Source organism: Trichosurus vulpecula, chromosome 1 (genome assembly GCF_011100635.1).
Source record: "Trichosurus vulpecula isolate mTriVul1 chromosome 1, mTriVul1.pri, whole genome shotgun sequence".
NCBI lineage: Eukaryota > Metazoa > Chordata > Mammalia > Diprotodontia > Phalangeridae > Trichosurus > Trichosurus vulpecula.
Genome location: NC_050573.1, coordinates 490,495,590 through 490,523,227, shown reverse-complemented (window position 1 = coordinate 490,523,227; position 27,638 = coordinate 490,495,590). Strand labels below are relative to the sequence as shown.

Here is a 27,638-nt window from a genome sequence, read left to right as displayed (position 1 = left end):
AAAGCAACAGAAGACATTAACCCGTCATTAACCCATGAACCTTAAAGGTCATTAAAACAAGCCAATTATTGCACCAGGGCATGATGGAGGCTTGTATCTTGCCTTTGGTAGATAGATGTCAATTAGAAATGTTTGGTTTGGAGAAAAGAAAACTCAGGGAAAGTATCATAGCTGTCTGTGTGAAGAACTATCATATAGAAAACAAATTAGGCTTGTTTTCCATTGCCCCAGAGAGCAGAATTAGGGGCAGAAGACCAAATTGCAGAGATGCCAGGTTAAGTTTGATAAAAAGAAAAACTTCCTAACATTTAGGGATGTCAAAAAGTAGAATGAATAGCTTCCCTCCCCCAAACCACCATCCAGCCAGTCAAGGTCTTCAAGCAGGGGCTGGAGAATCAGGTATAGGCTGGACTGAGGGCCTATCCAGTGCTTAGATTCTGTGATTCTATGATTCATTCCACCCGTAATTAGTATTACTTTTCAGGGTTCTAGACATAAGATAATGTTAATCATAAAAGAACTAAATGAAAGTTATCACTTACCAAGTCTAATTTATTCAAACCTGATTGTTTTTATGGGCAACTGGGTCCCTGTCGCTGGCCTTTGAACCAAAATGTCATTCTACATAAGCAGAGGTGTTCATATACACACCTATATACAATTCCACTTCCTGGCATCTGCGCTGTCTTTGTGTTTATTTAACACACAAGATTTTAAGTTGGTTCCATGCATATCCTAAAAACTTTAAACTCCTGGTTCTGCTGCAACTATTCTTAGATTAAACCACATCACAGGTTAGGCAGGTTATGTAAATTTCCACATGAAGAAGGTAGGTAAAAAGGAAATAGGGAAATATTTGTGTTTGGAAAAGAAGACTGGATTGAAATTGAAATGCCAAAGGAATGAACATATTTTCCTAGACCATTTTTGTAGCAATTTTTATAATCCTATAGAATAAAGTTATGGTCTAATGTCAGAATAAAAAAATATATAAATTTTTCAGTATACTGTGCAGCTAAGAACAAGATTTTCTTTTAGAAATCAAGAAATAAGCATCTCCATTTGCTTGGACATCATCCAGAACTACATTTACATCTTCTTCCTTTTGGCTACTTGGTGCTCTTTTTGCCTAAGCCATTCGCTTTAAGACTCAGCAGCCTCTATTTAATTAAGGTGACTTTAAGTCAGCTTTCCCCCTGACTTTGGAGTCTTCAAAGCATAATTGGTTGTCAGGCAACAATTTTAGGTCTGCCGTTCCACAGCTTAGTCTTTTAGAAAATGTTTACCACTTTTGGACCAGAAGGTAATTGGAACTGCTAACACCCATGGAGAGTGAAGAACCATTTTCTTTTAAACAACTAATATCCTATTATTGAGTTAGGAACATCTATGGCATTTTTAATCCTTTAGGATTTTCACCATTTCTGTCACCATTCTGAGGCAATCTTTGTTTATTCTGACTGTCAGATCGTACACTTAGATTCAGTCCGTTTCATTATTATCTCTGACCTCTCCCTTTTGGGTCTGTCATTTCTTTCTTTGGCATATGATGTGAAAAAAGTAAAGATGACAATTTCTTTCAAGACTCCTTTAAAAAAACAGTTTTATCTAAATTTTGGTCACTGCGGTATAGATGCCTTTAATGCAGTCTTATATGTAGCTTGTGCTCAGTGAACCTTATTCATGAAGGGCAAGGTCTTATTTTACAAAGCAAGGCATGGTAAATCAGGGTGGGCTAAATCGAGAGAATGACCCTGTCATTCTCATCTTTTATCAAGGTTTCATTTCCCATCAGTGCATACAGTTCAATGAAATCTGTCTACTGCCTTTATTTTAAAGGGTTTAGGATTATTTTAGTTTTACATTCTGATGTGACAGTACTTTTCCTTGGAGATATTTCTCAACTCAATTCAAAATACAATGAACTGTACTTGACCCTGTGATTACATAAATATTTAGGTATTTCACACTTTCTTTGGAAAATGAAGATAGCTAGGGTGAAGTATGTTTTGACCTATGCTATATGTCTATAAAGGATTAATATCATTTAAATTAGCTTTTATTTCTGGCCAGAATGCAGTTCTGGTAAGCTTTTTGGAGAAGAAACTTGGAGAACTTTGTATTATTACCACTTAAAGTGACTGATTTGTTTCTTTTTATGAAGAAAAAATGAGGAGTAAGTAAAGTAGATAAAAATCACTATTCCAAGCAGTTAATAAAAGACAAAAAGAGAAAAACAGAGAAACTATCAACAGAGGAATTAGGAAGTATCCAGAGTCTAAGAGCATAATCTGCCAGTTGAGATCAAGCATGAGCATGGAAAGGTTCTGTAAAATTGTCCTATTTGGGTTTTCTTTTGACCTTCAGTACAGTAGCAGAAGCTATAGACCCCTCAAAAGAGATATATTAGCTCCTGAATTATATCATCTGAAGTTTCTTCAGAATACAGTACTAGGAGATGTTATCTTAGAATTCCTAGAGATTCTAGAAATATAGCCTAAATATTCATATCCTCTGAGGATTCTAACTTAGCAAATGCATCCTAATGAATGACTGAATTCATTCTGAGAAAACTGGATTTTGAAATTCTATTTAAGTTAGCTATTTCTGTTACCTTTATTCCTAAACCAGATTTTCTTTTTGAAGAACTTAATTTTTCACATCTCTGTGGGCATTTTAAGTTCTCATAGTAGTCAATAAAGGACAACTGGGTGGCACAGTGGATAGAGTGCCATGGTTGGAGTCAAAAAGACCTGGGTTCAAGTCCAGACTCAAATACTTATTGACTGTGTAACCTTAGGCAAGTCACTTAACCTTATTTGCCTCAGTTTCCTCATCTGTCAAATGGGTTAGGAGAAAGAAATAGCAAACCACTTCAGTATCTTTGCCAAGAAAACCCCAAATGAGGCCAGGAAAAGTCAGACACAATTGAAAAATGACTGAACAACCGGAAGCCAATATCAAGTGTTTGATTATGCTGCCCTTAAAAATTCTTTCCTTCGGGGCAGCTAGGTGGTATAGTGAGTAAAGCACAAGCCCTAGACTCAGGAGGACCTGAGTTCAAATCCAGCCTCAGACACTTGACACACTTACTAGCTGTGTAACCTTGGGCGAGTCACTTAACCCCAATTGCCCTGCTTTCTCCCCTCCAAAAAAAATTCTTTCCTTCATTGACTTCTGTGATACTCAGCTCTCCTGTTCCTTCTTCTACTTCTCTGACCATTCTTCCTGTCTTCTTCTCTATGCAAAGTATACTAAGTAATTTTAAGAAAGATAAAGTACTAATCCCTGGAGGAATCTGAGCTGTGCCTTGAAGGAAACTTGAGAATCTATGGGGCAGAAATAAGGAAGATAACATTTTCTAGACATAGGAGACCACTTATAAAAAGGAATGGAGGCAGGAAATGAGATTTATAGTATGGAGAATAGCTAGCAGATCAGTTTTACCGGACAGGAGTACATAAAGGTGCTAATGTAAGACTCAACCAGTAGGTGGGAACCACATTTTGGAAGGTTTTGAATGCCAGAAGAGTTTCTATTTTATGCCAGAGGCAAAAGGGAGACAAATGAAGATTTCGCAAAAGGAGAGTGATGTGGTCAGATTTGTGTTTTAAGGATTTCAGTTTGACAGCTGTGTGGAGGGCAAATTAGAGAAAGGAGAGACTAGAAGCAAGAAGATATATTAGAAGGTTATTTTGACAGTCCAAGCAAAATGTAAGGACCGTGTGAACTGGAGTGTTGGAGATGAATGGAGAGAAAGGAATACATTTTAGAGTTATTGTAAAGATCAGTAAAACTGCGTAAGAAAAGAGGAAGCCTAGAAAGGCTCAGCTGCTGCAGATGCTTATGGGAGCCCAGGAATGTGATCAGGTAGGAATTATGTCCTTGTCTCCTCTTCAGTTCCTGGGTTTAGTTTTGTTCTGGCTTAGATTCATTTGCACCGTAGATACAAAGCGTGTTGGGTGCCTAAGAAGAGACTGCAAGGAATCAGGTGCAGTCAGTTCAAATGGGGCTTCTATCACAGAGCTTTCCTGAAATGAATTTGTGAGCACAGAATATTCAATTGAAATTAAAGAAGGGAAACGTAGAGAATTCCCACCCTATGCTAGAGTGAGGTCTCTGTCGAAGAGTCAAATCCCAGAAAACTAGAAATCTTCATAAAAATAAATTAAGCCTGAGGGCACTAGCTAGACAGCTAGGAATAACTGTTCTATGGTTTAAGAGCTTGATGCCTCAGGGAAAGAATCACCTACTTGAGCTGAAAAGTCTATTCTAGCCTAGAGCTCAAAGGAATAGGCAGCCTATTTCTTTAAGACAAGCAAGACTTTTCCATTTTCCTTTGGGGAATGTAGGGGGGGGTGGGTGGGCAGGACTTGAGTTTGTCCAATGCTTGAATGTGTTAATGGCTACCTCTTTTCTGAAAAAGCTGTGGAAAGACTCTAGGCTTTAAACTAAAAGAACTTTATCAGTCCATTCTTCTCATGATAGATTTCACTGTAGTCAAGAAGTCCAGCATCTGTAAAGTGAGGCTTTAGGAGTTAGCTTCTAAGGTCTCTTCCTGCTTGAAATCTGCAATCCTGTGTGAATCTGTAGCGTCAAGGTGAACTGCCACTGAGAAGTTTAAAGATTATGGGTTTGGAGCTAAATTTCGTGTATGGATTATTGTTCATCCATTGGTTCATCCACCAGCCTGTATTTTAACCAAGCAGTAAACTGGATGGTGCCTGCTAGAGATGGATAGCAATAGTAGCTAAGGTAGAAGCAGATGCTCTGTCTCAGTCTACGAGACACTGAAATTATGGCAACACCATAAGAATGAGTGAAAATTCTCCGGGATGCCAGGGAGCTGAACTTTGGTCAAATGGAAGTGTACCCAAGAGTCTCACATGTTCACAAAATGATATGCCACCAACATATGAGAACTTTCTTGTATTAATTAATCTTCTGTACTTCAGTCATTCTTGTATGATTTGTGACAAGAGCTGATGAGTGATGAAAAAACACAAGAAACCAAAAGTCAAGTTAGTGGCCTCTGCAACTTAAGCTTTTTTCTACATAGGAACAGTTTACTGCTGAGACAGTAGCTGAGCTGGATCTATGCAATTGCACACTCTGGCTGCAACTAATTAACACATTGTACTAGGAAGAAACTGGTGCCACCCAAGGCATTTTGCTTTATGGCCATAAAGGTGTTACATGATGGCTTTAAGCACTTGGGTCAGAAGAGGATACTTGAGCTATTAAGATTTACTAGTTCATAACGACAGATCATTTACATGGGTGAGAGGCATTTCAGAACCAGTGATAGGAGAGGAGGCCAAAGAGCTAATTAAGGTATAGCTGATAGGGTATAATTGAATTGGTCAGCCAGCATCAAGATTATGAAGAAAGAGATGCCAGAGCAGAGATGATAAACATGAAGAAGAAAAGTTGGACAGTGTTGAGTACAAAGAAACTCTAGAGCAGGGGTGGGGAACCTGCAGTTTTAAGGCCACATGTGGCCCTCTAGGTCCTCAAGTGCTGCCCTTTGGCTGAATCCAAACTTCACAGGACAAATCCCCTTACTAAAAGGATTTGTTCTATAAAACTTGGACTTAGTCAAAAGGCTTCACTCAAGGACCTAGAAGGCTACATGTAGCCTCAAGGCCACAGGTTCCTCACCCTTGCTCTAGAGGAATGGAGCAATGACTGAAGGATAGGAAAATATGGTCAGAGGAGTCATGAATCTTTGAGGTAGAACACAAGTGATGGTCAGGAAGTGTGACATTGCTGTGTTTGGCTGAATTGGAACAAAAATGGAAGTCATGGAGTTAAGGAGGTTGATGAACTGAGGGGCCATGGTGTTCAAGAATACAGTGCAAGGACATCTATATAAAGAAAAGATTGGGATGGAGAGCAAGACCTAGTTACTGAATTTTTTGAGAAAGAATGGAGAATTACATGGAAATCTGCTGATGACGAGCCAGGATTTGAAACTCCATGAGACCATTTTCTAAAGAATACTTATGCCAAGACTGGTAGAATCCAGCTGCTCTATTACCATGCAAAAGCTAACCAGCATTTCACTTTCGGCATGCAATCGAAAAGACTAGTGTATTTAGAAAATAGTACTCCTCTCTAAAAAAAATAAACCTTTAGTGAATGAAAGAGCATTATGTATCCAAGATCCAAGTTAATTTTGAAAACTAACTGGTAAAGATTCAATTGCTTCATCTATACCAAAACAAAGAACCAAACTAACAGATTTGAAATGAAGGCAATACGATTATATGGTGAAAACACAGATCTTAATCAGCTCCCAACTCTGGTTTTCATGAGGTCCCTTGAGAAAGACCTCTCGCAGCAGGTGACTGATGGTGCAGGAGAGGAAAAGAAAATACATACATCTCACTGCCTCTGTGTGCTCTAGGAAATCAACCGTTCAAAAAGAAATGGTAGAAGTAAAATTTTCTGTGAAGAAGTCTAAGTAAAAAAGAAGTGGGCTTGAGGATTGGGGAAGGGAATAGAAAAGTATCCTTTATTTTAGGATTGGCCTCAAATAAAACAAAGAATGTGGATGACCTTGATAATAGTCAGTGTTTGCCTTAGAATGATATCTGGAAATTGCTTTTTATTAGAGGTACTTCTTGAATTGCAATTTGAACTATGATCCAGACTGGTACCATATGATCCTTTTTTCAGCTTCCTTGATTCCTCCTGTGTCTTTAATAGGGCTGTGCCCTCTTCTAAATTTACTTTTACTTTCTTTTCAGATTCTTAATGAATCAACTAGCTCCACCCAGTTCTCTGGTTTTGTGTCCCCTCTGAAATCTATTGGCTTGCAGAGTAAAGATGCCAGAAATCTAATAACTGGGTCAAACATTTGTAATGGATGGCTGGAGCTGCTTTCTCAAATTATAAGCATTAACTCTATGTCAAACATTCATTTTCATCCAATTCAGAGCCTGTCTGATTAGAAAGCCCTTAAAATCCATAAAATTCCTATCCATCACATTGCCATAAATCATGTAAGAATCTTGTCATGGATGTGCCTCAGATACTAAAGGCCTTTCTCCTGGTTTTTGAAGTATGTTATCTTACATTCCCAGAGTTCATTTCAGTATCAGTTCCAAAGACTTAATTAAATCAATTCCTTCTTTAGAAATCTCTGTTTCATAATAAAGAGGAGCAAAAAAAAAAAAATAGAGAGAGGAGCTAATAAAATGGTTAATCCTTTCATTTCATGACAGACTAAATCTACTGACCTTTTTTAAAATCCTAAATTCAGTCAATATTCGCCTGTCTTCCACTATGCAAAAGACAGTACTGAGTACTAGATAAGCAGTCAGTCTTGGAGTCAGGAAGAACTGGATTCAAGTCATGCCTTTGACATAGGGTCAACTATGTTGATGATGGGCAAGTTACTTAATCTCTTTGTGTTCTAGGCAACTGTCTGATATTTTAAAAGTTATCTACAAGTCACCTAGCTACACGGATAGAGGAAGTTTTCATCCTTCAACTTCACTGAAATGATGAGCAATCACAGCTTCAGACCAAAAAACAAAACAAAACAGAAGTAACCCACTGCTATGGGAGGCATGCTTTAATTGAGTGAATGTTGGATTTGGATTAAGGATCTTATCATGTGATCTGAATGATCACAATAGATCTCACCTACCTCCACTCTTTCCCCCCACCCCCACCCCGCCCCCTTCAATCCTCCACAAAACTGCCCAATCATCATTTTAGAGCAAGGGCTTATCGTATCATTCCCCTGTTCAAGAAACTTAACTCTCTCCTGTTGCCTTTCGGATAAAATTTAAACACTACATCTTGGCCATTCCTTCACAATCTGTCTCTAGCTTACCTTTCCAGACTTATTTCATACATTCCTCAAACATGGCACTCCCTATCCAACCTCTATGACTTTGCATAGCCTGTCCCTGGAATGTACTCTCTCCTTGCCTAACTTACAAGCTAATTGTGAGGCTCAAATGAATAATGTATGAAAAAGTGTTTTGCAAATGTGAAAGTACCATGTAAATGCTAGTCATCAACATTATTCTCATCAGTGTTAGTGTTATCATCCTTAGTTTCCTTCAAGAATCAAAATCCCACAATTTGAGAGTTCGGAAAGATCTTGATAGCCAGCTAGTTCAACCAAACACAAAAGGAATCCATACTCTAATATACCCAATAAATGATCGACTAAATTCTGCTTGAAGCCCTGCCTCCAGAGACAGCCCCTTACCTCTCAAGTCAGGCCATGCTACATTTGAAAAATGCCAATTACTAAGAAGTTTTTTCTGACATTGAGCCCATTTGCCTCTTTTTGCACCTGCTATTCATTCTCCTGTTTTTGCCCTCTGGGGACAAAGAGAACAAGTCATCCCTTCAAATATTTGAAGACACTCACCATGTCCCTCATAGGCCTCTTTTCTGCAGGTGAAATATACCAAATTGCCTCAACAAATCCTCACGTGCTCTGGTCTCAAGGACCAAGGTAAACATCCTCTTTGCCTTCCCCTAGAAACTCTCCTTTTTATCAATGTCCCTCCTAAAGCATAGTGCTCAGAACCAAACACAGTACTCCAGAGAAGAGCTGACCCTTCCTTGTCTTGACTGGCTGGTGAACAAGTTCAACTCTGTACTGTCCTCTTCTCTCAAGTTCCTTGTGCCTTTATTCTGTTGAAGCTCTTGCTTCCTTCCAAACCTCAGTCTTGGATTACTTCCACCATTTACTGCCTTCACTCCTACTCAAGTGATGCTGAACAAAACTGGAGAAAATCATGAAACCATACTGGACTACTTCAGGTTTATATGACACACATATATAGGCATACATTTATACCTATATATTGGTACCATCTATATGTATTTTTTCCTTGTTTAATCACCTCTTCAGAGTATATCCCTGTGATTGATTGTTAAATGAAAATTCCAGATATGTTGTCTTAGCTTCATTAATGGGGCTTTAACCACTCATTTTTAGTTCTATTTCATTACAGTATTTTATTTGCATACATAGTATATGGTTTTATGTCGTTCAGCCCTATATGGTGACCTGACAGGGAAAACATTATCAAAGAATAGGTTTTAGGTAGTAGTACTGTTCCTTTAAAAATAGCCTGCCTTTTATATGCTGAGAAATGACTTCATATGGAGTCCTTGGAGGCCAGTGATCCTCTCTGTTCCTTGCCGTTTCATAGTTTATTACCCTGTTCTATCACACTATCAGGTTATACTGATTATAGGGAACACAAATATTTTACACTGCTAGGAACCATATAATGAGAGCACTGTAATGTCTTCATCATATTGCTATGTTAGGTCAAAGATATGGCTCATTCATGCCCATTTCTCATTTTGTCTTGTAGTTGATTTCAAGCCTCGTGCCAGCATGGATACTGTCCATCACATGCTACTGTTTGGATGTAATATGCCTTCTTCCACTGAAAACTATTGGTAAGGCCAAAAATTTATTATGTGCAAATTATATTTAATCATATGATTTACAACTAACAATTACATTTATACTATTTATATAACAAAAGGATACTAGTAGTAGTTTGTTTTGTTTTCTAGAAGAGAAACATTTTCTTTCTAATGTGGTGGTATACTTTGGTTGTACCTTATTAGCATAGATCAGAAGACGGCAAATTTGTGGTATGGGGATAATTTTTTAAATGGCAAAATGTTTCACGTACAACCATATTATAGTCATACTATTAATATTTGTTGATTGCGAAACTACAGGACAAAAATATTATGAATTTAATAATGCTTTTAAATAAATTTGGATTGTATAAATAAAGTCAAGCATCTACCATATGTGAGTTACTGTACTAAGGCTGGGGATACAAAGAAAGGTAAAACCTTGTCCCTGTTCTCACAGAGTTCACAAGAGAGACAAACAAACTTACCAGGATAAATTGGAGATATCCTCAGAGGGAAGGCATTAATATTAAGGAGAACTGGGCACAGTTTCTTCAAGGAGGTGGGACTTTAGCCAAACCTTAAAGAAAGCCAGGGAAGCCAGGAGGCAGAAATAAGAAGGGAGAGACTTCCAGGCATGGGGGACTGCCAGTGAAAATGCAGAGTCAGGACATGGAGTATCTTGTGAGAGAAATAGCAAGGAGGTCAGTATCAGTGGATCACAGAATATGTGGAGGGACAATAGGGCATAAGAAGACTAGAAAGGTAAGAAGAGGCCAGGTTATGAAAGGATTCAAAATTCAAATATAGAATTTTATATTTGGTCCTAGAAAAATAAAAAGCCACTGAAGTTTATTGAGTGGGGAGTGGTGGAGGAGGGGAGTGTTACATGGTCAGATCTGTGTTTAGGAAGAACAGTTTGACAACTTGCTAAACTGGAGCTGGGAGAGACCAACCAACAGGCTCTATCAATAGACAAGGGTGGGGGACCTGTGGCCTCGAGGCCACATGTAGCTTTCTAGGTCTTTGGGTGCAACCTTTTGACTGAGTCCAAGTTTTACAGAACGAATCCTTTTATTAAGGGGATTTGTTCTGTGAAGTTTAGATTCAATCAAAGGGCCGCACTCGAGGACCTAGAGGGCCACATGTGGCCTTGAGTTCCCCATCTCTTGATACTCTACATGTATTTGAAAAATAGTAATATGTGTACCAGCCAATTGACAAGAGCTTACCAAATACCCACCATATGTTAGTTCCTTGCTAAACATATCATTTATTCAGTCTTTAGAAAGTATTTTTGTGTGTTTATTATACAGAGTTATTTGATGAGATGACTAGTGCTATTTTACAAATGCTGGGCAATAACTCTTCTGCCTGCATTGATTCACAGTCCATAGGATAGAAGACAGTGGCATAGAAAAATATAGATCAATGTTTGGAATTGTCTTAATAAAAAAAGTTCACTTTCATTACACTTGTCTGACTATATAGAGTAAGAACCTCTCCAAATCATATTATGTAGTTAGCAAAAGGTCATGATTTTTATAAATAATAAAGTAATTTGCAGCAGGGAAATTGATATTTTAAATTAAACCATAGTCTAATCTGTATCATTAAGAATTAATGGTATACTTTTTGCCAAGGTAGATGAGTAAAAGGTTGTGTCTGATCCTTATTCCCCACCCCACCCCCCACTAAATAAAATAATAAGAAGCATGACAAATAAAGTAATTAAAACAAGAGGAGAGGCTATACAGCTTCCTGTGAAGCAAATGATACAGATAGACTCATCAGGTTGAGTCTGGCATTAACAACTTTTTCTTAACTCCTCCAGGCAAATTTTCTGTATGAATTCCTCAAAGGTGGCATTCAGGTTTTTTTCTTTCCATTGGGTTTCTTATTCTCCACCTAATAGGCCTCCAAGGTCCATACCTCCTTTAGCATGACCCTGTGATTTCTGAGGTGTCTGCCACAGCCTGTCATGGTCTATCCATTGTTATTCACTCAGCCATTCCTTACTTTTTAAATCACCTTTCCCTTATGGTCTGAAGAGACGATCCCCTGAGGATGGAAGAAGGATGCAGAGGTGCGGGGAAGGGCATAACCTAAAAATGAAGGCAAAGGGCTGTAGGTGGGAGGGATAAATTAAAGGTAGGATATATACCCACTTTCCACATGGCAGCCTAATGCAATGATCCTTTTATCAAGGGGATTTGTCCTGTGAAATTTGGATTCAGTCAAAAGGCTGCACTTGAGGACCTAGATGGCCGCATGTGGCTTTGAGGCTGCAGGTTCCCCACCTCTGTGACCTAACCACTTCATATTTTTGTTGCAAGTTTTCTTCATAGTTATCAGAAAGAGGAGTAATTGAAAGGTGATTATTCACATTTTGATTTAAAGTTCCCACATCTCTGTATAAATTTCCTCCCCAGGTTTTTAGAAATTGCAAATGAGACTAGAGTACATACTCAGTAAAACAGAAGAATTATTACAGTTTGGGGCATGAGTTTCAAATTATAGCCTTTCTATCTACATTTCAAAGATACTCTATTTGGGGCAGGGGCAGGGATGGTGCAGAGAGGGAGTATTTTTTTATTTCTTAATAAAAGGGAGATATTCATGACTCCTTAAGGAATTAATTAATTCATAGAAAATCTGATTGACTGGATTTGTGTGTTGCTAAGCTTCTGCTCAAGAATATCCACCTTTGCAACAGCAGTTTAATAATAACCAGAAGAATTTGTTCAAATGTTTAGCCTCTTATGCACGCACCTGAATTTAGAAGAAAAAAATCTATCAGTTAAAAAAAAGTCATGCATTGTTTTCCTAGAGGCATCAAGTCTTGGCATTTGTTATATTAATGTGGTTACACTAGTAGGAGGAAAAAAAAAACTTTAACTCAAATATTTTGATTATGATTCCTACTAATGTGCTTGTTATGCTTTGGAATAACAAGGATTCATTCATGTTGTAGGGAAATCATAAAGAGAGAATGTTTTGAGAGAAAGATGAATAACGTAATGGAATATCTGAACACCAAAATGTCAAGCTGTGATTCCACTCCATTCGTATTGGTTGGTCATATTTTTCCTTCTGCTTATGATTCAGTATTTGTGTTTGTCAGATTTTGACATTAAGCACATGTATTTAATCTAAAAGGTTTTTTTAATTGGAAATGAGGAGGCCCTGTCTTCTAGAATCATTCTTAACATGAATGCAAAGAGCTATTCTGTGGTTCACAGATCAATTACCCTCCTTTGTTCCTTGTAATTGCCTCTTTCTACTATTCATTAGAATATATATTCAGGAATTTTAGGTGTAAGTGAAAATGGTAGACAGCATGAAATGTTTTTCATTGTGTAGGCATCTTAACTTAAATATACATTTCTGAACATGAGAGACAGTGGCATAATGAGGTAGAAGGCTGTCCAGAAAAGCCACAAGACCTGGATTCATATTTGATCTCCAACACGTAACTGTCCATGCCACTTACCCTCCTGTTGCTCTAGACAGCTAAGATTGTGTTTCAGAAAAGATGCTGACATGAATTGGTAGGGGGAATTTCTTTATGTGGGTATTCCTTATGTAAATGAAATCATTCCTTATATAAATGAATTTCTTTACATGAGCATTCTGGATATAAGTGAAGTCATAGGTCCTATCTCTATCTTTATCATTCCAAGCACATCCTCGTCTTTTCTGTCTCATTCCAAATTAGTATCTCCTGCTGGTAATGTGTCTCGTTAATTATATGCATGTGCATTTAAACTGCATACATTCACATGAAGCCTTTTAATATACTGTGAGGTATTCCCATTATATTTAGATTGAGCTCCGGGCTTAATTCCAAATTAACATGCCTTCGGGACCAGAAATAAGCACCTTCTGATGGAAAAGCAGCAGCTATGCTGACCCGTGTAAAGAAAATAATGCCCATCAGTTGTGACGCTGATCCTCTCTTTCCCAAGCTTTTAAGGATGAGAAAATTAACACCATCTAGGGACCTATACTGAGTAACAGCACTGAGGTAAGAGCAAGAGTAGGAAAAGCAGAATGAATTTGCCAGGCCGTAGCTTAGGCTTGCGGATCTTAATATACTTGGCAGTTCTAAGTTCTGCAGATTTTCAGAAGAAAGAAGGAAACAAGCAGTTATTAAGCATGTGCTATGTGCCAGGAACTTTACAAATATTGTTCCATTTGACACTCACAACAACCCTGCAAAGTAGATCCTATTATTATCCCATTTTGCAGTTGAGGAAGCTGAGGTAGACAGAGGATAAGTGGTTTTCCCAGGGTCACACAACTGGTGCAGGTCAGAGGCCACATTTGAACTCAGATCTTCCTGAATCTAGGTCTAATGCTCCCTCCGTTGTACCACCTACCCGCCTCCACTGTAGATAGGGATGATTTATATTTGGGTACCCATAAAAGATCTGTTTTTGATCAATGAGATTTCATGGCAGTGTACTAAAAAAAAGAGGGGGCAAGAACTTATTACTGGTATAGTATAAATGGTAGCATTTAATTAAATTATTTGAACATGTCCATTAATCTCATAATTTACTCTAAGAATTATTAAAAAATTAACTAGCATTAGAGAATTGCAAACTAACTCTGAGGTGCTTTTGAGAGAGAAAAAGAGAGGTATATTTTCTGTTCTGCTGAGCACAGAGCTTTGTGCTTAGAGCTACACATGATTGCTAAACCTCGAGGTGGGTCATTCAGAAATATTGGGCCATTAAACCAAATGGCCTTTCCTGCTCACAACTTAAATTCTAGCAATGTTTAATTTTAAATCTGTTTCTGGCCAAGTAATATGTTAAAAATCAAAGATGGTTGCTCTAGGTTGTTTGGTCTCTCTTTAAGGAAGAATTCCAGCTGTTTAAATGAGGTTATTTCCAGCTGTTCTCACTTGATACTATCCTAAAGTGAAAACCAAAGTACTTTACCATCCTACTGAGGTTTAAGTTAAATCCCTTTCAACTGCTTCTATTTATTAACCACCTGCTGTGTCTTTTTAAATGCCACTATCTCCACAGGACTGCAGATGTTGATGAGGCAAAATAGAAAAGTAGCTAAAATATATAGAGGATGCTCTATGTGAGGAATCCTACTAGACTATTTGTTTAAATGGCGTTTTAAAAATTAGCTATTTTTCTATGTTGTGTTGATTCCTAGAGGCTAAGTTCAACTTGTTTGCCTTAGTGAGGTGACAAAATTAAATTTTTGAATTAAGAACAGCACTCATACAGTAGACCCTTCTTATATTTCCACAGTATTATCCCCCATAGGCAATTTCAAGCACTTAAAACAAATTTCTGATGCGCATGATTCAGTTGCCTCTCTTAAAGGCTTTTTCCTTCACATTGACCCAAATTAAATTCCATCCTTTCTCTTTCATTCCTGGAAAGTCAGAAAGCTTCAGAGTTCTTCATTTATAACCTCCTAGAATACACGAATGAAAATCACTCAGGCCACCAAAATATATTCTGTGCCTTCCTAAGCCTTGGACTCAATCACAGGAAGTTGAAGAAACTGCAGTATGCACTGGAATATTGCCCAGACTTCACCAGAGAATCTGTCTCTTTCCCCCTCCTCACAGCATTATTCAAGTGTGTTGATAGACTTACAGTACATTGCATAATGGACCCTTACAGCTTTGCTTTGTATCGAGTTTTAGTCTGCAGGCATCACACATAATTTTTCTTGGCTGACTTTTAGGTGGCATAAATTAAAGGAAGTGATGGAAATTCCTTCGGCAAATGGCCAGTTCCTAGAAGACTGGTGTCAGTCTTAATAAAAATGAATGTCATGGTTGCTGCTGGTTTTGTTACTACAAATTGTTACTACAGTTTCTTCGCTGCTGTTAACAGTCTCAGTAGGATCCAGACGCTAATAAATGTTTGAGGATTTCACTCTGATATCATATGGCAAGTATTCTCAACTCTTCATTTTCTTCTCTCCCATAGCCAATTAGTTTCCAAGACTTGTCATTTCTGCCTCCACAACATTATTTGCATTTATACTCTTCTCTTCAACTCAGCCGTTGCCATAGAGATAGTTCAGGTCCTCATCAGCGCTCACCTGGGCTATTATAATAGCCTCCTAATTGAGTCTTAAGCCTGCTTTGCTTCCAATATCGCCTCCCTCCAAGTCTGACTTAAAATACAAACTCTAAAACACAAACTCCTCATTTTGGAATTGAAAATTCTTCCAAATCTGATTCCATTCCAACTTAATAGACATTTCACATGACCTCCTTTCACCCACACAATCTGTCTTCCAGCTAGAGTCACCCACTTGCTATTCCTCAAACTCACAATTCCATCCCGGGCCTCAGGGCCCTGGTGCAGACTCTCTTACATGCCTAGGATGCACTGCCTTGTCCCCCCTTTAAAATCCCTTAGCTTCTTTCAAGATTTGACTTTGGTGTCATCTCCAACAGGAAGTCTTTCCTGATTCCTCTGGTTGTTAGTATTCTCTCCCTCCTCAAATTATATTGTATTTATTTTGCTAGTTATGTGTTATAAACCACCCTCATCACTGCCTCTTATATCACCACAGCAGAATATATTCTCCTTAACAGCAGGGATTATTTTGCTTCTTGTCTCTGTATCCTTAGTTCCTAGCACAGAGATTGCCCATATTATAGTAGGTAGTTAATAAATGCTGTTTGGGGAATCAGTGAATGAGAGACTTTTGGGGTTGCACAAGGTAGCATAGATATTAAAATTTTCTGTTTTAAGATCATGTTTTGGAGGGGAAAACTGGAAATATGCTTCTATAATCATCGTAGAGCTTTTGAATTGCCATCTATATTTAACTTTCCCTTTCCACAGGGTTTAAATTAATGTTTCACTGTATACAGTACAGAATTCATTAATAGGTACATATTTAATATTGGAGCAATTGCCAGTGAGCTTTTACAGCAAATTATGGACATCATTTAGTCATGGCTGTCCAGTTTTAAGATTAAAAAATTTGACTTATATTAGTTATAATGTTGAAAGTTTAGGATAATCTCTGCCCAAAGCAACATTAGAAAAAAAAATTAGCCTTTGATCACTTTGTCCTATTTGTGATCCATTTTGGATACCTGATAGTTAACATTAGAATTCAAGACAATGCAGTTGTAACTTGAGGGCATGACAATTTTTCCCCCAGCAAAAAATGTAAGGAAATGAATTATCAGTGAAGGCATTTCCAGAATAACCTTGGATTTTAAGTGTCCTTTAACAGATATAACCAGAGATATCTTTAACAGTCAATCATGCTTTATATGGATAATTCAGAATGACAGACTAGCTCTTTCTTTGCCTGATACAGTTAGAAATATGTGAGCCTTCAGAATACTTTCCAAGTGAATTTAAGGTGAGATAGTTATACACCAAAAGTTCAGGAACCCAAGATAATATTCTTTTCAAATGTTAATTCTCATCTTTTTCTAAAACTTGAAATATTAAGAAATAATTAGTGGTTATGAACATCACTTAAGTTTTTTAATTCAATCCATTTACATAAACAATTTAAGAAAAACATCCAGAATTATTAATCTGCTTTGTTCTGAATGCCTTAATTACCCAATTTTGCATGCTTCCCTATCCTTGTGGTCATATCTCAAAAAATAACCACCATTCCCTGTGTTTTCATAGTATCCTTTAAGGAAAGCCACAGTAAGCTGTCTCAAATTTACCTCCTTGATCCTTTTAGGTAAAAGAGTTTATTGTTTCCATTTAGGGATGGGAAATGTGAGCCATACAAAGGTACAGTGATTTTGTCTCAGCTTACTCTATAAGTCAGTTACAGAGAGGGTTACCAATATCAAAATTTTAATTTTTCCTTAAAAAGAAGCAGTACAGCTTCATCAAAAACAGGTCATACCAAACTAAACTCATTTCTTTTTTTCAGTTATTAGACTGGTAGATCAAAGGATGCTGTAGATGAGGTCTACCTAAATTTCAGCAGTGTTTGATTAAAATACTTTTTACTGTTCTCATTGAAAAGAAAAATGGAGAAATGTGGATTAGTCAAAAGTACAACTAAATGGATTCAGTCTGGTTAAATCATAAGATTCCAGGAGTCAGTTAATGGTTCAGCATGCCTAAATCACCTAGAGAATAGTTCAGGGATCTATGCTTAGAACTGTGCTACCTGACATTTTTATCAATAACTTGAACAAAGTTATGGATGCGATTCTTATCAGATTTGCAGATGATAAAATAACTGAAAGTAACAGCTATCACATGAGGCGACAGACTCAGAATATAGAAAGATCCTCACGAGCTTGAATCTTAGGAGGCAGCTGTGGGTACAATAAATAGAGTGCTACCTCTGATGTGAGGAAGAACTGAATTCAGATTTGATCTCAGACACTTGCTAGCTACATGGCTCTGGACAAGTCATTTAATCTGTTTGCCTTGGTTTCCTCCACTGTAAAACAGGGGTGATAATAGCACCTTGCAGGGTAGTTGTAAAGGTTAAATGAGATAATATTTGTTTTTTAAAAAACCACAATGTAGTGTGCATTTATTAAGCACTTAATAAGTTCTTATTCTTTTCAAATGTTAATTCTAACATGATGTACTTTAATGAGGGTAAATGTCAAGTCTTACATTTGGGTTCAAAAATCAGCTTCACGAGGGCAAGAAGAGGGGGGCATGATTAGACGGCCTAGTCAGCAGTTTGCCTGAAGATGCAGGGATTGGACGGACAACAAGTTGAATAAATCTGATTGTTAGATGAATGCTCTCTCGAGCTGTATGAAGAAAGGAATGAGGATGTGATCACCCGAATCTACCATGCCCTAGGCCTGACGATACCTGAAGAGTTGTGTACAAAGCCTAGAAAGTGTCCAAAGGGTGGAAACCAGAATGTTGACGGGTCTTGAGTCATAATATAGAAGTTGAAGGATGTTTAGAGGAGAGCACCCTTAGGGAATGGAGGCAGGGCATGATATTTATCTTCAGGGATTTGAAAGGCCTTCATGTGGAACAGAGTTCTGTCCTCTATGGCCAAGTGAACTTCTTCTGTTTGGCCATGTAAAGGATGGAACCAAAGAGGAATTACAGAGGCGAATGTAGGTGAAAATATAAGGAACAGCTTCCTAATAATTAGAGATATCTCACAGTGGAATGAATTGCTTTGGGTGGTAGTGCTCCTCTCCTTGGAGGTCTTCAAGCAGAGATTAGATAACTACTAGTTGTCTGTGTTTTAGTAGGAATTCTTTTGGTGGTATGGGTTGGACTGGATGGCTGCTGAAGGCCCTTCCAAGTTGAAAATTCTATTATTCTCTGATTCTTTGAAAAAAAAAGCCCTATTAACATGACATATTAAGAATTGCCCCCCCCAATAAAATGCAAATTAGTCCAGTCAGATACCAGTTAATTAGTGGACCTTGCTGGAAAGATCCTGGAAATAGCATTTTATAGTAGAAAGAACACTGAACACGACATTAACCTGGTTTCAGATTCTAATTCTGATACTGGTTGTGGACAAGTCACCTAACTTTTCTGATTCTCAATTTCTTCATCTGCAAAATGGCAGTAATACTGTAATTCATAAAAAAAGAACAGTTTTTGAGAAAGTGATTTATAAATCTTAACTTGTTATATAAATATGAATTATTTCTACTATTCATTCTTTATTTTGTTTTCCCAGTGCTCCATGTAATTTAACGTGGGTATTGGTTTTCAGTTTTACATTCCTCCAATAAAAATCCTATTATGAAATTTAGTCTATCGATGATAGTACTTCAGTTATTTAATAGTGGATAGTCATTTAATAAGCAGCTGATCCTGTCAAATCCTCTTTGCTTTGATGGATCTGTGACTTTAACAATGTGGGTACTCCCTCCAAAGTTGAAGGGGTTGGTAGATCTCTACTGTGGGGAGAGAGAAGAAAGGAGCTAGGCAGCTAGGTGTAGCACACTGGGCCTGCCGTCAGGCAATTTCAAATATGGCCTCAGACATTAACTGGCTGCAGAGCCCTGGGCAAGTCACTTATCCTCTGTCTGCCTTAGTTTCCTCATCTCTAAGATGAGGATAAGTTATTGTGAGGATCAGATGAGATAACATTATAAAAGGCATAGTACAGGTCTGGCACATAGTACAAACTATATAAATGCTTATTCCCTTTCCCCAATAGCCTTTACTCAGTCTGCATCCATCAGATATTTTTCTGCACCATTTAACATTGTTATCCACTCTCTCTTCATGAATATTCTCTCCTTTCTGGGTTTCCATGACACCTCTGTATCTTGGTTCTCTTATCTGTCTCAGTGTACCTTCTCAGGCTCCTTTCTGGATCATCATCCACATCTCACTTCTTACGTGCAAATGTACTCCAGAAATTCCTGGAATCATCCCTGAAATCAGTTGTCTAGGTATACTCTAACCGCCAACTTATTAGAAAGAAAATCAGAATTAATTTTAAGACCTAGAAAAAAGATTAAATTGAGTAAAAGATACAATGTACAATTAGCACAACTCCCACCTGTCCTATTTAAACAAATTATTAATGATGAAATATGTGAAATAGATAGAAGAAAGGGCATTTAAACTGATTCTAACAATTTCATACAGATATTTAACTGTTATAAATCAAATTCTGTAACAAAGAGACCAAGAGAGCCTGAAAAACTCAGCCTTGATCAGCTTCCCAAGGACATGAATTTGGCAGAGAAAGAGAATACAGGTTTAGAATATAAATTCATGTTTTAAAATCTTGGAGAAAAAGAATAGTGGAAGATGATGTAAGCAGTACCAATTGACAAAACAAAAAGAAACAAGTTTGAAAAAAACTTAGTGAGCAAAGCCATCACTCAGGCATTTAAAGATGAAACTGGAACAAGGATAACATATCAATTACCCAGTGACCATTTATTAGTGCTTACTACACACTAGGCATAGTGCTAAGTTCTGTGGATGCATAACCAAAGTAAAACAGCCACTGCCCTCAAGGAACTTACATTCTAGTTGAGGAGACATGTTTGATATGTAGAACTCAAGTATACGAAACCTTGAAGGGGGAGGCACTAGAAACTGGAGGGGACAAGGAAAGGCTTCATGCAAAGGTGGTACTTGAGTTGAGTTTTGAAGGAAACTGTTACAGAAGTGTGACAGTATAACAATGGATTAACCAGGGCAAAGGTATGAAGATAGAAGATGGGATACTGTGTAGGGAACAGGAAGTAGTGTGTCTATCTAGTATGGCTGGATTGTAGAGAGCATGGAGAAGAACATTGTGTGAGTTGGTAACTGATTGGATGTTGTAACAACAATGTTGCTAGCAGCTGTTGTGGGGGTGAAAGACCAACAACATCAGCACACAGAAGAGCTGCCAGCACAGATTCTTTGATCTGCTTTTCTAAGGAAAACAACTTTAAGGAATTAACACTGTCACTTTAATCAAATATACATATATTATTCACATAGTTCAGGGGGAAAAGCCAGCACCATGAACTACAGAGAGAATACAAAGACAAATTACAAGCATACATTATGTAAACAGAGCAAATAACACAAACCAGTCTATCCACAGCAATACATAGTTACCGGAGAAGCACCAACATCTGGGTTTTTCCAAAGCCTGGGGGCTGTTAATAGCAGCTGCCCAGAGTCTAGTCAAATCACAGGACACTTTTCCAGCAAGAGCGAGCCCCAAACAAAATGCTAACCTCTGAATTTATATACCCTTCTTTGGGCCCTAAGGCTTTATACCTAATCAGCAAAATGGTGTGGGCCTGGGGCTTCACATCTAGTTAGCAAAAGTGTGTGGGCCTTGGGATTAGCACCTAGTACAACTTAATCAAAGGCACTTGATTACTTTAGCGTTCTAAAAGAGGAAACAGTAAAAAAAAAAAAGTCCCACCTTAATTACCATTACAGATTATGGGGTGAGTAAGTCAAAAGATGATATCAAAGTAGGAAGCCTGATGGACTGGAAGGAGAGTGCCACTGGTGGCCTCACAGTAATTTGGAAGTTTGAAAAAGGGCTAGCTTGGGGGATGGAGAATACAATGACTTTTCTCGTGGATACATTGAGTTTAAGATACCTATGAGACATCTAGTTTGAAATGTCCAATAAGCGGTTCATGAAAAGGCTTGGAAACAAAAAATGGAAGAGACGTGTCTTTTTAATAGCAAAAGTTTTACTAGCATTTTTGACTCTCAGATTATAAGTGGAAATGGTCCTGAAAATAAAGATATAAAAAACATCTATAATAAATCAAGTATAGTACATAAAGTCTGTGCCAGAGGCTACACAGTCATTTAATTGAAAGGTAAAGAGAATACAAAAGACTACTGTGCTTGTTGGTTTTTTTTTTAAATTATAAAAAAGCACTTATTTAGAAAAACAAAATCCCACTTCAAGAGCCCTCGTCCAATGTGGTATCTCCCATGCATATGTTAATATCACACATAGCAGCTTGAAGTATATAATAGCTGTAACTTTGTTCAGCAAATTAATAAGATCAAGCAAAGCATAAGTTAGAGAGACATACTCATCAAAGATGCCTGCCACCGTCATAGAGGAGATAAGGTATAGCGTCCAAGGCAAAGTAGTATTTCCTGTAGATGAGAAGGTACTCCAGCTGTTTCTGTTTGTAAATGATATTGTACTGATGGTGCAAACCACAAAATATTGCGGAGCTTCCTGAGATTTCATAATCACTGTGGCATTTAAAAAGTTCCACAGACATAATTTCTGGGTAATTTGCCATTTTAATAAAAAAGGTTAGTGGTACTCTTAAATGCCAAAGACACTCATGGCAGTGGGCTCACAGCTTACATGGCAGTGAGCTCACGGCTTACATGGCCTTGGAAAAGTGGGTGTTCCAGAGGGTGGCAGTCAACACTGATTGGTTAACAAGTAATGTGAGAGAATGAATATTATAACGAGGGACTGAGAATGACATCATGTCACTCTGGGACAGAGACTATCCCCATATCCAGACCACCCCCAGTCTTGGACAGTCTAGACAAAGAGTCTACCTCCACCCAAGCTTAATTAAATGGAATTCACCTTAGATTAGAGATGTCTTGTAAGGCTGAGTGGGATCTGATAGAGGAGAAAGTTAGTTCAACTCTCAGAGACTGAATTATTGAAATAAAGACTTTAGAGAATGTGGGAACTCTGGATCTCTCCAGATCATTGGTTGTTAATAATTGATTCTCTCATCACTCAAGAGACTTTGCCCTAAAAACTATTCACACAGAAAAAACCAAAGGGATGCCGAATGTCGATGAGCCAAAGTAGCATTTGAATGGACAGCCTCTAGAGCTTGCATCAACACTAAAAATTAACAGGAGGGAGGAAAGGGAGGGTAGTTTGCATGGAATTTGGGGAACTGTAGTTTTAAATGATCCCTATGGAGAGGTACATGGTAATTGTGAATAGCCTACAATGTATTACCAATGAGGAATTATGTCAAAGTGGTAAGAAAAAAAAGGTGTCATCAGAGAAATGTAAGGGCAGAAAAAAACAATAGCCTGTTTAGGTAGTGAGAGTTAGTTTACGTGCTCCTCTGATATTCACACAAATTAAAGAGAATATGAAGTAGCCCCCTCAGGCCACTGGGTGGACCTCTGTGTTAGATTTATGAAAGGATATAGAAAAGAATTGTACAAGATAAGGAGGAATGGATGGGTTGAGATCTGCATCCTTGGAGGTAATGTGTATGCCAGTGAGACAACAGTTTCATTTGAAGTGCTAGAGGTTGGTAGATCCTTTAAAGTGTTGTTTTTCTCTAATGAGTCAAATTTTTTTTATATTTATTTTATTTATTATTTATTTTTTTGGGTTCTCATGTTCTCTACACCTTTTAGTCAGTTATATGACTATCAAGATGTGATCCACCATAGAATATCATTTTGAATGGCCTTCCCTTCTCTTACTTTCATCAAGGATACCTTCAGTGCATGTGTAGATTATTTGCATAAAATTTTGTACACATAGGAAAGTAAGGATATAGAATGATAGGTGTTTCTATACTTTTTCTTTTCTTTTTTTGGTAATAGTGAGGTCAGATTCCCACCTCCTCTCCCTTCCCCCAACCTTTTGGTATCCTTCCCTCTTTAAAATTCCTTGAAAATACAACCACTGTAACCATAAAATTAAATTTTGAGAGTGCCACCCCTTTGCAATAAATAAATCAATACATAAATAAGGTTAAAAAAGGAACTCTTTCCCTCCAATATTCATATTTAAAATTGGATGCAGAAATTCCAAGACAGTTCTGGGTGTGCCAGTCATCATAGTACAACAACCTTGGCTTTCTAAAATGCCATTCCATGTATATATCTTGTATGTATCTTCTATGTATATATAGATGTTATATTTCAGAGTAATTTGTGTTGTTTAAATGAGTATAATAACAAGGTGGCAGGGCTATGTAGTATCTCTTCCCAGCTTCCCCTAATAAATCATCAAATGAGGACTGTTAAGTAACTTTCTTTTGTGAAAGACTCTGATGCCAAAATTCAGAAAAATTAATAGCTTCCATCCTGACAATCCCCATTCTTGCTCCTTCTCCATCCCTGAGTGCTGCTAGTAATACAATAAAATGAAAAATGGAATTGAATGAATTGTATGAGCTTTGAATCCAGACATATAGCACTGGTAAACCGTGCAGAAGAGAAAGGAACTATCTCAGAATATCAGGTGAAACTATTAGAATTTGTTTGTATTTAATCATTTAGTAATGCTTAACAATGCATTAAAATTCAGGAGGATTTGTGTAAACCACCACTCAATAATTTAAATGACTAGGAAAATCAAGAAGTTATTTACAGACAAGTCTTATCTATATTTCATATTATTTATTACCCAGCCATGGTTCTCTGTTATTTTTCATTCTGGTGTTTTCCACTCACTAACTTCACTTCCTTCTCAGAGCTAATACTTAGATTATTTAATCAAAGACTGGACCACTACCTAGATCTTCCACACTTGGATATTTATGATCTTTCCTGAAAGCTTTGAAAAATTTCCAGAAAGCTCAGACATCTGGATTTAAGTAGCTCAACAAACTCATATTTAGATACAAAGTTCATCACGATCGGCAATGTCATTTCTTTTGCTATTCTAGTATGAAATGAAAGAGAAAGTGTTTTTGTTTCCGGTAACATTCCAGCATCCCAAGCCTTTTACATACTTGGCACAGTATGTTGTAGGACTTTGTTCATCTCACAGGTGACACATCTTACTGACCCTTCATCATAAATATGTTATTCTTGACAGTGAATCATGAAAAAGTTACTGGTTTGCATGTTTTAGATTACATATTTTTAAATCTCCTTTTTGCAGCCAACTTGTAGAAGGAAAAAATGACCTTGCATAGTTTTCATATCAGAAGCTCTCTGGTTCCCAGATACGTATAATTTTCTATTCTGGTCAGAGGTGCCCCCAAGCAGCCCCCGTGGGTTCATTCCTGCCCATATACTGAAAAAAGGAAAATTAAGATAGATGTTAAATCCCTCACACAATTGCTTTTTTATGAATAATTGCATGCAGTTTTTGAGCTTCATTAAAAAAAATAGATGAAGCAGCTGCAGAGTCTATGTAAGCTGATTGACCTAGAAGTGAACTTTGATTTAAAGGGGAGGGAAGGCGAGGAACAAACAGTGCCTGCAAGATCTGGGGCTGAGGCACTGCAAAGGTTTTGAAAGTGTCCTTGATCACGAATTCATCTACACCTGGATAGAAACTGAACCAGAAGAGGCAAAAGGGACCATGTGGCTTACCAACTGGATTTCACAGGTAGCAAAAGAGCTGAAAACACATTGGTATGAGGCCTTGGTTGTGACATGAAAATGGTATCCAAATCCTAGATTATGGGTGTTCAGTGTTCCTGGGCACATTTTATGACAATTAATCTGAATGAAGGATGTTTAAAATAGACTTTCTTCAGCCTTGTCAAGTAAGAGTATAACAATGTCCACTTTAGTTTTAATCATTAAAATCATAGAAATGAGGTCAAATATACAAGGTATACTACCTTACATTTCCTTCTCCAGTGTCCAGCTAAAAAGAAAAAAAAAAGTAATGAGGAGACAGAGTTCTCATCCTGCTAGAATGGCATCACTTGATCTTTAAGGAAGCTCTTCTTTATTAGTACTGCTGTTGGATGACAGCATTAGGTTGAACACATCAGAACTTATCAAAAATTTTAATGGCTATGATGCAAGATATCAGAGCTCATTGAAAAGTGTACCAAGAAAAGGATGCCAGTGTACGAACCCAAATTTCAGAAAGGAAATAAATTAGAAAGTGTATTGAATCACAGGGAATAGCATTCAAAGCCACTTTACATAAACCCCATAAATATTATGTATTGCTGTTTAGCATACTCATTAAGAAAATTTCTTGCTGATTTCGGATTTATATGTGCTGACATGAAAGATTTTAATATTCTCAGAGACTATTATGATAAGTTACAGAGTATTTGCTTTGATGTATTTGCTGTTTCTTGTGCTGGTTTTCTTTACCAACTTCATAAACTTTTTGCTAGGGGAGAAGAAGCTGATCCATATATGTTAAAATGACTGAGATTAATATAGTACCAAAAACCTAATAAGAATATTTCTTTCTTTATTTAAATTGTCGGTTTTTAAATGTAGCTCTTTATATAGACCCTGTGGATCCTTATCATTCATAGTAGCAAGTGGGGTTCCCAGAGGGGCAGCTAGCTACATCTTTCCCTCAGAGTTTTAGGGGTCTCTTTGAGGGGTAGAAGTATCTTCCTAGGCTTAGGTTTCCATTCTATTCTCTCCAATATCAGTCAACAGTTACAGTTAATATTTCCACTGTATTACTGATTGACCCAATAATTAGCACCCCAATATTAATTTGACCAAAGTAACATGAATTAACTTTACACAAAATTATATTTGCTGAGAACATATAGCAAGGACAGAAGTACCAACACCTCCCTCAAACCAGGGGTGCACTTTCTACTCTGCTACCTCAGAGAATGGGCTCAAACTTAAAGCAGTTACAACAAAGTATTCACTGCACCAAGTTCACTTTCAAATACAACACAGTCGTGAATAAGTTGTTTCACTGCTTGTGATCTCAGCTGCCAGGTCGCTTCTTGGAGCTCTTATGGGAAGTTGTCACTAAACCTGGGCTGCCAGGAGACCCTGATATGGACTCCTGTTCCTGGACCTCTGGGACGCTTCTGCCCTTCTCACAGCTCACAAAGTCATGACCTAGTCTTTTCCATCTCTGACATCCATTCACCTAAAAAGAAGAAGAAAAAAACTGAAAACACAAAAGACAAAGACAAACAGCCACGCCATGTGTTCATAGCTTCATGTTAGCTTGCGTGGAAAGAATGGACTGCTGGCACTCTCCCCACCCAGAGGCTTACTACAATTATTGCTTTGCTCAATGCCAGGAAAAAGGGAGCAAGGTTATGTATGTCATTGGAGCCTTTTGTATGCACATTCAGTTCTGACTTAGCAGCCAACCAAAAAGCCTATTTTTTGCCACACAATAGGTAGACAGAAAAGAATACCTTTACAAGCAGGGTCCTCCCTTACACATACCTGGAAGCAGATTCCAGAAACATCCACATGGGGAAAGCGGGTTGCATACTTACCTGTTTCTGAAAGAATATATCATTTTAATGAAGGTTATGTGACAGGTGATGTGCAAATAGAAATTTTATAGGTGTAATCATCTTTTAAAAGCACTCAGAAGAGCTGACTATTTAAATGAATTAATTCTACAGTGATTCCCTTGGTACCGAGTTAGGACAAATAAAATTATTTGGTAAAATAAATAATTGGTACTTAACTGATATCATTATAAATCTTTTAAGGCTGAATGATGTATCAGGTTTAAATTTACTGGGACAATTAACATTATAAATGATTATAAATTAATTATATTACAAATAAAGATTTTTTTTACAAGAATAATGCTTATATCTCTATCCTCACCAATAAACATCTGTTTGTATCACATATGCTGAGTTTCCCCACAAACATGAATCCTCATGAAAATAGGGTAAGGTAAATTAGAAAGTCAAGTCAAATCAACAAGTCCTTGCGTCATGCCAGATTCTGTTAAAAGTGCAGAGAATACAAATACAAGCAGAATTTAGATGGTCCCTGCCCTCAAGGAGCTTACATTTTAAAAAGGGAAGATAACACGTAAAAGAGAGCTGAGAAAGGCCTGGGGAGGAAAGTACACATGTGGGGGAAAAGTTCAGGAGTGGA

At 37.5% G+C, this 27,638-nt stretch overlaps 1 protein-coding gene across 6 annotated transcripts in view; it reads left to right on the top strand.

Annotated features, from left to right (window-relative positions):
- Positions 1 to 27,638, top strand: part of PAM (peptidylglycine alpha-amidating monooxygenase) — a 409,388-nt gene that overhangs the window by 209,255 nt on the left and 172,495 nt on the right. For all 6 annotated transcript variants that reach the window (XM_036737505.1, XM_036737477.1, XM_036737514.1 and 3 more), the window contains one exon: positions 9,357 to 9,444. In XM_036737505.1, coding sequence (XP_036593400.1) covers positions 9,357 to 9,444 — 88 coding nt within the window. The remainder of the gene's footprint in view (positions 1 to 9,356; positions 9,445 to 27,638) is intronic.